Source organism: Leptinotarsa decemlineata, unplaced genomic scaffold (genome assembly GCF_025532065.1).
Source record: "Leptinotarsa decemlineata unplaced genomic scaffold, Ldec_3_MD MMD2_tig00078422_RagTag_RagTag, whole genome shotgun sequence".
NCBI classification, from domain to species: Eukaryota; Metazoa; Arthropoda; class Insecta; order Coleoptera; family Chrysomelidae; genus Leptinotarsa; species Leptinotarsa decemlineata.
Window position 1 is genome coordinate 15,329,219 of NW_027412747.1, and position 12,162 is coordinate 15,341,380.

The window sequence follows — 12,162 nt, forward strand, 5'->3', positions numbered from 1 at the left end:
CAAAAGCAGCTCTCATAGCCGAACCCCGCATTCATATGAATTATCTATCATTCCTTAACTGACTTCTTTTGTAGAAATGATGAATGTATACATATCCTTAATATTATTATTATTCAATCTACGCACTCAACAAATTACTTTTGTTTTCACTCATGAGCTAGTACGGTACTGTCCATCAATTGAAACTTCACATTACCCATTATATTTCTAGTCATTAGAAGGATTAAAAACATCAAACACATTTGAGGAAGTTTGACACGGGACCAAAGGAAGTAAACTATCTTCCTAGAGAAATCGAGTAGATGTATACAGATCTTTGTTTGGTGACTATATTTCTTGCTCCAATCAAGGCATGCGATATGACAAATTCGATCATGTGAAATATTGTTTCTACTTCAGTTTCAAACTTTGAACTCAAAAGTACTAGGTACTTTTGGATGGAATTTTCCATATGATAATGTAGGCACATCATTTTTCAAATATCTGATGAGAGTTCCACTTCTCAGGCCGTTTTTTTCAGCTGATCCCACAATTGCTATTTCGGAAACGCGAAGATCTATAAGGTTTTCAGATCAAGAATATCAGTGGTTGTTTTTAAAATATTTCAAACGATATAAAAAGGCAGAAATAATTTTAATACTGTTCCATATTTGTTTTGGTCTGATATAAATCAATTTGCAATACAACGTTTCGTTCATTATATTTCATCATCAACTTTATTTTTTAATCGATTTTTGTAGTCATTCATTATGACCACTGTTTCTCACCCATCGTCCTGGCATAGTCGTATTGAGAAAATATTTCTGCAAATAGTTCTGCAACGTGGCGGAGCTCGTTGGAAATACTGATATTTTCTCAGAATATTGAAATGCAAATCTTCCAACAACTCAACCAGAGTATCCGACAAGAATTCCAAATATAATTCAAAGATGTTCAGAGAAGTAGGGAGCTGTAATCTTGCTGGTTGGCCACCAAGCCAAACATTGGCTATTGGTAATTTACTTATCACCAATAACCATGAATGAATATTTATTTTGAATTATTCGTTATTCGTGAATCTACTCTCATCACACCATGGAGTTATATTACATATTTATCATTTTGTTTCAGATGCACCAACATGTAAATACGACAAAATAATCATTGTCGGCGCTTCTAGAGGAGAAAGTGTCGATATCGTCTGTGAGATCGAATCAGATCCCCCTGCAAAGTCATATCGATGGAAGTTCAACAACTCCGGGGAAACATTGGACGTGGCTGCGGAAAGATTTGCTAAAACCAGCAACGGGAGTTTCAGTATTCTTCGCTACACTCCGGTCTCCGAATTGGACTACGGTTCTCTGTCCTGTTGGGCGTCCAACTCTGTTGGACATCAAATTGATCCCTGTGTTTTCCAACTAGTTGCGGCTGGTGAGTACTTTTTTCATCTGTATATTTTTAAAAAATCATGCAAATGATAATAAAAAGATTCTGGAATGCTCAATAGTTCGAATTACAGCAAAAAATACTTCAAAATATAACTAGACTCCTCCTCTCAAGAAATGATTCATGAAAAATGTTCAAAAAGTAAGAAAATGAATTGAAGATATCTAAACTCACCTCTATGACATTCAGAAAAGTACAAAAAGATTTTTGATATATGCATTCAAGTTTTGAAGGAGTGAACATCACATGATATTGCCATAGATGAATAATTATTGGCTGGACAAAATCTATCATCATTCAGATAAAATAACTTCCGGAGTAATTTCTAATATAGCGAGCCAATGCACGGAATCTTCTCCAACAATATCGAATGTGTCATCTGAATACCTGGACTGAAGTAATAGACTAAAAGACTTGTCATGAATGACATAATGCTTTCCTCATCATCTTGTTCAAGTGTAGTTGTGTGACGAGTATATAAATTCCAGATGCATAATGCAGGACCTGCATGTACTAAAATCATTATGCATCACAACATATTCGGTCTCAAAGCATATCCGTCGATACAACACTACTTACGAGTGCCGGAACATCTATGGTATTGATGAGAAATTACTCACTTTCCCATATACCGTGTGTAAAAGCCATAGGGAATAAATTCATTTTTTCGGTTCAGAACATATATGAACAAAATCCCGAAACACGTCAAAATTAAATTATAATTTGACATGCTTCAACGAAAAAATGCTACCCCCATCTTCTACCCCCGTCGAATGATAGGTGCAACTCCCAATTTTTTAAATAGCAAGTATATACTTGTGATATATCGTTCGAAAGGTCTCTTTTTTTCTCTATTCAAAAATGTTATTTTTTTCGAATTTATCGCAACAGTCGAGATAAAATAAATTAAAATCATGTGGTTACTGAAATTCAAGAAAATATACTCAAAACTTATTGCAATATACTCAAAACTTATTTCATGTCGAGGGATTGATAATAAAAAAGTAAGTAAAAACTATAGTAATGTTCGTTTCAGATGGTATCCTTTGAAAAACTGTAAATAATTTCCATGGCAACTTAGTTTAAAACGCCTTCTCACCTTGTTTTGTATGTTACAACAGTTGTCAGAATTTGGATTTATGTTGAAAGTTCGTTAACTTCAAGTCTCACAAATGGTTAGATTATGGAAATGCATAAAATAACAGTTTTACAAATGAATGGTTACGGATCAGAAAGTAGCTCACCTATTTCATGAGAAATTTCCTAATTTACCGCCCATATCTCATGAAACAATAAGCAAAATAGAGAAGCAGTTTCGTGAGCTTGGTCATGTGGGGCAGTGGGGCAAATCAGACGTGATGTTTGAGTTTGAGGAAAACCCACATACATCGATTAGAAAGGAATCCACTACATTCAATGTTAGCCATACATCTATAATAAACATATTAGAAAAAAGTAAAATGCATTCCTATAAAATGATACCTACTCAGGAGCTCATAGAAGACGATTTGGATAGAACTTATTTTTGTAAGCAAATGATGGACATGTTGAATAACAATATCATCCAATTATAAGTGTACTTTGTATTGATGAGTGTACTTTGTCTCTCAACATTTTTTAATAGAGAATGAAGAGATCTTTCAAACGATATATCACAAACCTATTCTTCACATTTGAAAAATTTGGGGTTGTGTCTGTCATTCGACGGGGGTTAAAGGTAGGAGTGACATTTTTATGTTGAGCAATGTCAAATCATAAGTAACACTTGACGTGTTTTGGGATTTTTTTATATATGTACAGTAACCAAAATGAATTTATTCCATTTGGCTTTTACTACTATCAGATCAAGATGATATCCGCCACTCTGGTGAGACTCTGCACATCTTCCAGACAAGTTTGTTGGAATAATAGTACCTGGTCTTTGTTGAAATGATGTATATCATAGATCTCCAAGATCCTAGTGACTGGCTTCAAAACAGCACAAATGTTTGCTGGACAAATCTAAAGTATCAGCATGGGCTCAAATCTGTGACAAGTGAATCAATGGTTTGATGAGTGGAAATCACCAACTCCTCAACTTGTAGGTGTCGTATATCATATATTATTTGTTTACTTTCATTTCGTGATGTGTTATGTGTCATTATCATCATATCATTGCTCTTATAGTTCATTTCAGACAAATGTTCGGTTTTCTACCCGTCTGTGTTCTTGGCATGAATATACAGGGTCTTCCATTGGTCGCTTCCTATCTTCAAATTCAAATAAAACAAATTATGTGTGAGAGATATCATTGGAATTTTTGATTCTTTGGAAAGATCCATTGATACCATTATGTGTGGAATATAACATCGTTCAAATGTGCGCCACAGCTTCTCTGGATGAAGCGCATCCGAAACGTTCAATTTTCTATGAATCTGGCGCATAAATCATATTATTATCATTATGTTTCCTGTGGTTTGTCGCTTATTCGCATACATCCGCGACTCTGGAGAACCTTACAACAAAAAGTCTAACGGGGTCAAATAGGACGATCTCGGTGGCCAGTTCACATTACCTTCACGTGAAATGATCATGTCTCCAAATCACTCGTGCGTGACCCCAAACACTGAGTTGAAGGCTTTTGGATCTCATTTGGATTGGTATCCTCTCATATTCAACAATTTTGTTTGTTCACGTATTCATCCAGATATGCCCTCATCGCTGAAGTAGTAGTCAGTTGCCAACTGCTCCGGAGCCTATTCAGCGAACACACGTCGTTGTCATTGATCCTTCACTTCTAGTTCCTGAGTCAGTTGTATTTTTTACGGATACAGTCTCAAGTCACCATGCAAATTTGACCAAATTATGGTCTGCGGAAGGCCGACTTCTTGTGAGCGACGCTAAATCGACCACCTCAATTTTCATCTTTCACAGACAGCGGCGATGTTTTCAGCAGATCTTATGTTTCGTCGACGTACGGATGTTGGTCGAACGTTTACTCAACCAGTGGACTCAAATTCTTCAACCAGATTTGAAATGGTGGTCTCGGTGGGACGACTATGGCGACAAAGCGCGCGCTACGTTGCCCGAACAGAAAACCCATTTTGATTAACAATTCGGAAGTCCCTGTTGGAAGACCCGTTATTTGATTCGATAGTTGAACAAATTGAATGATAAGAATATTCATTTTGCTCTGAATTTTCGAACTTTACATAGGACATTCAGAATCTCACGAAAGAAAACATTTTTTTTCAGTGAATTTTTTTAATCGGTTTGAATAATTAATTGCCTAAATTTTCTCAACTACGTTGATATTTTACAGGCAAACCATTTCCTGTGAAAAACTGCACTCTCACCAACCAGACAAGTAGCTCCGTCGAGGTGTTCTGCCTACCAGGTTTCGACGGAGGTCTTCCTCAACATTTCCTCCTCGAGCTATATTCCACAAACTCTGCGATTCCCAGATTTAACATGACCTCTTTTACTGAACCCTACTTCTTCTTAGACAACTTGGAGCCTGACGTGACATTCAGAATTGTCGTCTTTTCGGTGAATTCCAAGGGGAGGAGTCATGGAGTCATTTTGGAGGAGGTGACTTTCAGGGATGCGGAGAAAAGAACAGGTTAGTTGATTTTATTTTGGCATGAGTGCCGATGAACTGTTTCCATTCAACACGCGGTAGATTATCATTAGATTAGATTATCGAAGATTATCATTAGCAGCACTAACTTTTGTCACACAGCTCATCACAGTTAGCTCATCAGTTGTGATGAAAATTACCTAATTTCAATAATAATAATAATATTTATTTGACTACGTTATAAAATACAATATGTTTGTAGCGAGTCATGTTTGGCTTTACATTTAAAGTTCACAAGTTAAAATTAACATAACATTCACAATTTAAAAATTACACAACATTCACATATGTAAAGACTTTGAAAATCAAAAAGAAGTAGTGACTCGTATGTTACCACAAAAATGTGTTCTGAATATCGACAGAATAGAAGCAATGCCTCAACAAATAATTTTTCAATTTTCTTCTGTATGTGTTTAGACTAAGTTCTTTGAAATCTAGGGGCGAAATATTGTACAGAGAGTAATCTATAGAATTTTTTTGCGATAAATGAAGACAAAATCGATTTATTTTAATGTGGTGAGCGTTTCGTGTGTTATGTTCGTGGATATGATATTGTTTCGCCAAGGATGGTTTCTTCTTATGGACTTCAAATAAAGTTGACAATGGCATAATTCTGAGTTTTTTAAATATTCTTCACAGTGATCCCTGTATCCAATATTAGCCAGCACTCTCAATGCCTTCTTTTGCATCCTAAATATTTGAATAGAATGACATGAATTTCCCCAAAGTTGTACACCATAATTAATATGACAGTGAAACAGTGAAAAATATGAGGTTTTTAATATATTTGCACTAGTGGAGTACTTCAATTGGTGAAGAACAAATAATGAACCCGGGAGTTTTCTCTTCAGTTGAGAAATATGTGCAGACCAATTGTAATTATACTTCGGTAATAAGTTTATTCTAACGAATGCTAAAATTGTAATTGCCTTCAAGAATTAAATCTAAATCAAATACTCACCACACGAAGGTAACATACAGAGGTTATCAAAGACTTGAAGTAAACAGATCCATTCAATACGTGAAGATTATAAGACCAGTGATCGAAAGCCTTTGACAGAAAACGGCTCAACAAAGGAGCTTTGGAAATCTCTCTGGACGAATCTTCTCGTCAAGGACAAAACACTGGCATTACAGACAATTTCTTGAGGCGCTCTTAGAGCGGCGCCTGTGCGAAAGTAGTATTCACATTGGATTTGAATCGCTAGAGACTGAATTTATTTTGGAAAACTTTCTCCGGAATTTTACTCTACATAAACGCAGTTCTCCAAATGGAAGAGTTCTCAAACAGTGAAGTTTGAGTTGTTCTGAGTTGAGCCTGAGTTGACTGTTTTCTGGATGGAATCCAGCAGCTTCAGGATATGCCTAGGGGCGGAGTTCCATACATGTGAACAATACTCCAAAGAAGGTCTAATCTGAGCTTCATGAAGCATCAAAAGTTGCTGAGGTGTGTACAGTTTTCTGGTTCGGAACAATGTTCCAAGCTTTTGAGAAGCAGTCTTCGCAATTCCAGCGACATAATTGTGCCAAGACAGATTGTTGTCCATTCCAACCCCCAAAAAACTCATCGAAGCAGAAAGCGGAATTGTCTGTCCTGACATTATTATATCCAGTTCGGAGACAATTATCTTTCCGAAGAAAATCGATGCCTGGGTTTTCATGGCACTGAATTGAAACTGGTTACTTCCACCCCAATTCAAAATCACTCTTAGATCCTTATTAAGATTTGCAAACTACTGATGCTGCTGAAGTCGTTGATATACAGTAAGAAGAGGGTTAGAGATAATATGAATCTCTGAGGAACACCAGCAAAGTTTGGCCAACAAACCATCATGCCACACATGTTCAAAGGCCTTAGAAATATCAAGCACAACAGATTTCGACTCTCCATGTTTCTTGATTTCGTTATTCCAAATATAGGTGACATACGATAGAAGGTCGTCTGTCGATCTTTGTTTCTGAAAGCCATATTGATGATCGTTCAATATGTTAAAGCCTGTCAAATATTTGAGGAGATGGTGATTTAGGGCTTTGTTCATGATTCTTGACAGCAAAGCGACTCGTCTATTGTCATTTTGTGAATTGATATTGTCGAATGACTCGTAGTTCACATTGAGCATGAGTTGTTGTGAGTTGTCCAAGAACTACGTACAGATTACTTCTAGTTTTAATCACATGGAGAAACATAGACCATCGGAAAGAGGTTTGGATGGAGATGGATCAGCAGAGAATATACTTTGTTACTGCCGCCGCAGGTCAAATGAGGTTTTCAATGGTTGGCAGATTTTCATCTAATCTTGAGAAGCTGAACTTGTTTGTTCAAGTTTGAACTGGTGAGAGCCACAATAAACTCTTGTTATTCACATCGGAGTATCTAATGAACCACTTAGCTTGATCCTAATCAACCTAAGACTGGTGCATGAATTCAATCCAAAACTCTACTTACCGGTCATTGATGTTCCACCAGCTTATCTGGCGAAATTTGAATTTCGTGAGTGAGTCGATTCTTTTTTGTCGCTAAATATAAATGAAATTCCCCATAACTCTAACCTTAATCTAATTTTGCCGTAGTTTATCAGCCCCAGCTACTGTTATTGTGCAATTATCGAGACAAATTACTTATGCGGAATTGATTTTAGATTATAGTCGTCGCCTTCTATGCATAATGTCCAGCCGAAGCTCGGTTTTGTCGATGGAACTGTTTCCATACGATGGTCGTTACGTATAAGATATCGCTGTGATTATTATGAGCAGAAGTAATTTTTGTCACGCCAAGTAAGCTCATTCAGAAGTGAAGAAATATTTCAGATAACGGCAATCGTGATGGAAATTACCTATTTTTTGAAAAGATATACTTACTTCGGTAGGTTTGTTTTCTTTTACTGCGTTTTGCAACACTAATTCTAGAATGATATAGGAATATAGGATTTCAGGGCTGGCGTCAACATTTTGGTTGGTTTCCGGGTTTTGCCGTGGTTTACAATCTACGAACGTTTCAACTGCAACTGCGGCAGTCATGCTCAGCGGCGTGTTCGAAGTACTCTTCTTGACGTATAACCTGAAACTTAGTTTCAGTTGACGAAATGTTATGTAGTGAAGTCAGATATTAATTTAACAATTCTTGAGCTTTCAAGTTGACTTCCGGAAAAGATTTGCGTGTTATCAGCGTAGAAATATAGATAGAAATATAGATATTGAATGAAAGAAGTCCAAGAATGGAACCTTGTGTAAATCCAAAATTGGTGTCCAGAACTGCAGATTCGAAGTGATCAAGGCTGATACACTGATTTCGATGCTCCAAAAAGCTTTATACGAGTATAAGATAATAATAATAATAATACGTTCATTATTTACCACGAATCCACAGACAGTATTGAGTTCCAATTTAAAAAAATCTAGGTAAATAAAAGGTGAGAGTTCAGTTTTCTTTCAAAACCAGGAAGAGAGAAACTGGTCTTCCACTCAGACCCTTACTCAAAACTAAAATATACTTACTGACTAGTATCAGTGAACGAGAAGACGAGAGAAAAAAAAGATAAAAGGGAGAGAGAGAGAGAGAGAGAGAGAAGATAGGAACCCTTTTTATAATTCGATTTCACTTGTGAGGGCAGTGATTCCTCTAGGCCATGAAACCGCTAGGTTGCATGATGACGCTGTGAGAATTTTATTGTTTTCTCTGAGTTGGTAGATATTTTCAATTATCATTAATTTTTGTAGGTCGCGCAAACATACAGTCATGAATGTTTTCAAAAACAAACACGACCTACTGTAGTCAGTTATCTTGAACGTATTCATGTAACTAGCAATATTATATGAAAAACTACGTTTGAAAATTTCCTTTCTATGTCGAGGAATGATGATGGACAAAGTTTGTTGAATATTTCTATCATGTATGTCTTTTCTATATGTGACTTCATCATGGAGATAGTTGGGTTGCTTGTATTTCAAAAATTTGTAGGAGTAGCAAACGATATGTAGTTTATGCCTGTTGGACATATTGAGTCATGCAATTTCTTCAATTTCATGGGAAATTCTCTGTCTGCCAAAAATAAGTCACAAACAGCAGTGCTGGATTTTCTGAATACGCCGACTATTCACGCCATCTAAACATGGCCCATATACAATATCACAATAGTTGAACTGGGAAAGCACTAATGAATCACACAGCACATAGTATCTATGTGGGTAAATCATCTTCAAGCTAGGGTAACTTCTTTTCAACATAATATTAACCTGTTCTTTGAATCTCAATTTTTGATCTAGAGTTTTTGCACTCTCACTGAAAGGTATTGTGTCATTTCGCATCCTCAGTATAAGAATATAAGATATATCATTCCTGACATTGTCATTACAGAACAAAATAGCACATTACTTTTGAGGATTTATTTTGAGTAGATGTTTATCACATATGTATTTTGAAGTTTGTAAAATAGTCAATGTTTTTTCCAACAATGCAAAAAAACTACCCATTTTCGTTTTAGCACAGCTCTTCATGCCGGCAGGCTGCATATATTCCGAAAATAGTAGCAACTTTTTTTATCAAATATTTTTCATTTTTCCGCTTGAAGAATGCTATTACCTTGAAATATTTGCTTCTATCAACACCATTTTTAACGAGCGCACTCGAATTTATCATTGAAAACTTTCTCAAAAAGTTGACGAGTTCCATATTTTTTATTTATCTTCTAGATAGGCTAAGAGGATGGTTTCGCTGAAATTTTCTTTGACGTTTTCAAGTCTACTCCAATTAAGAAAATTAAAATATGCGATATCGTACTGATGAGCCGATTTTTTTGGTAACAATTCAATTGAAGCTCTTTATGCTTTCTGCAGCCTCTTCAATATCGTCAGGAACACACAATTCCTCACTATTGTTCTTCATTATGATTGTTGGTAACCAGATGATTTGGCGTCACCTGACACGGTCACTTCACAGCAAATGCTATAACATGAAAATAGTCAACTGACAAGAGATGTCAAAATGTGTTTTCACAGAAATATTAAATTCATCAATTGTAATATGAAAACAGGGCAGTTGTACAAAAAACTTTGTATGATATTTGTGTTGAAAGTAAGTTTTATTTTGTTCGTTTATTTTGTTCTCACTCACAAAATAAAACTTACTTTCAACACTCATATCCTAAATAGCTATTCTTTGTTTTCGGACTGTCCCCCAAACAGTATGAAATAAAAAGTGGAGAAATGGAATGTTACATCATGATAAATTATTTCAAGATGTTTGAGATGAAGAGTATTCCTCAGATATTTGAACTTGCTCACTGATCTGAGTGTTTTTTCATCATGCACGTTCATTTTTTTCCGAAGATTTAAGTTGAACGTAACCATCATCTATTGAAACATGTAACTGTTGTAGTCGGAAGATTGCTTCTGTGGATGGTAAAAGGTTTTTTAACTTAATCGTCAGTAATTTTTTGTTGAAATGATCCAAGATGAAGCATAAATAACTTTTCCTTCAAAGTTGCTTCAGCCATATTTACACAAGAAAATCGTACCGTCTGCAAAACTGGTGATCTCAGCAGCAGCATCTATGCTGACTATTGAGTTCACATACACAGGCCCAAGTACTGTTCTCTGGAGCACTCTGTAAATAACTACTGTGCTTTTGCTTATTTCATCGCTCTGCTTCACGAAATCCCGAATCCAAGGCCTCTTCATACGTAATGGAAACGTTCATTGAAAAAACCAAATACGTTTATGGCATATTCATTGAAAAAATGGATTTTTCCTATGCGCCAGTGCGTGTATGACTTTTTCCGGTTCGCAAGTTTATAGCGATTAGTCTTCCTGTTCCATGGAGATATGCACGGTCGCGTGTGTATCAATTGCCCTCGCGAAATTGTTCGTTTTCATTGTTTGGGACCAAACACAAAAAGTCGGTAGTTGAAATTCAGGACCGAGGCTATTCGGATAGACCGGCATTGTTCCTGGCTGGATTCAATAAAATCGATTCCGTTCGGGTGCCTTTTGTGTATACCAAAACGTTCTGCATTCGATGCATTTTTTTCTAGGCGACGGTTCATTCGGATTGACTTGTTGTTCGCTAGTTACTGCTCATAATAGAATTATTCACTTTTCATCTGAATAGTATATGCAATCCAGATATCGACACAAGTTGAACCTACTTGAATCTTTGTAAAATATTATGTTATTTCAATTAATGTCAATCAATTCAAATTTATTTCACTTCTGACTATAATGTTGTTTATAGTATTGAGGATATTTATTACCAATAATTCATATTTGCTCCAATATCGCGAAAATTTACTAACATAACACATAAGTTTCTTCTCAGATAAATAAACAATGTTATTCATAAATGATAGTTTGAAAAACTGGAAAAAATGCTTTAATATCAACATAAAGACGTGGAGAAATCAATGGATCCTTTCGTACCCGAAAATCAGCATCATCCTGCACTGGATATTACTTGTATACTTGAGACAAAGGCTAACTACAAAAATAAACTGCATTCCTGTTTCAGAATAATTATAATTTTAAAAAACCCACCTATCCACAACTGTATAATCAAATATCTCATATTGACTGGACCTTCTTGGAAGTACTTGATGACTCAGAAGATGCATCCACATATTTCTATGGAAAACTTCATAATGTTTTTGATCGCTGCTGTCCCAAGTATACAGTTAAATCCAAAAATAAATATCCTCCTTGGTATACTAGAAGCATCATTAGAGATGCTTTAGGCTGAAAGCAGAATCTGGCGCAAATACAAGCGTGAGTGTAATCTGCAAGCCCTTGAAGATTTCAAACATCTTCGGACGAAAATAAAGCATGATGCTGATGTGGCATATAAAAAATCTTAAGGTGAAACTGAGGAAGAAATACATATTAATCCCAACAGTTTTTGGTCATTTATAAATAATAAACAAGGTAGCTCCAATATATCATAAGTACTGAATTTTGAAGGTCATTTGCTGGAGGGGCCCTCTAATATCGTAAACGGTTTTGCCAAACTTTTCAAACAATCGTATACTGTTTCTTCCCCTTCTCAACCAAACTCTGATATTGATAATAATCACTTTCTTGATATATCAAGCTTCAGTGCAAACGAAGTATACGAGGCACTAAGGTTGCTC

General features: G+C 35.8%; 1 protein-coding gene across 1 annotated transcript in view; it reads left to right on the forward strand.

The window, feature by feature from the left end:
• The window catches only part of side-II (sidestep II transmembrane protein), a gene marked incomplete at its 5' end in the record, with an annotated part of 375,227 nt that overhangs the window by 318,741 nt on the left and 44,324 nt on the right, over positions 1-12,162 (forward strand). The window contains 2 exons of the mRNA XM_074186335.1: positions 1,111-1,410; positions 4,727-5,026. Of these exons, the coding sequence (XP_074042436.1) occupies positions 1,111-1,410; positions 4,727-5,026 (600 nt within the window). The remainder of the gene's footprint in view (positions 1-1,110; positions 1,411-4,726; positions 5,027-12,162) is intronic.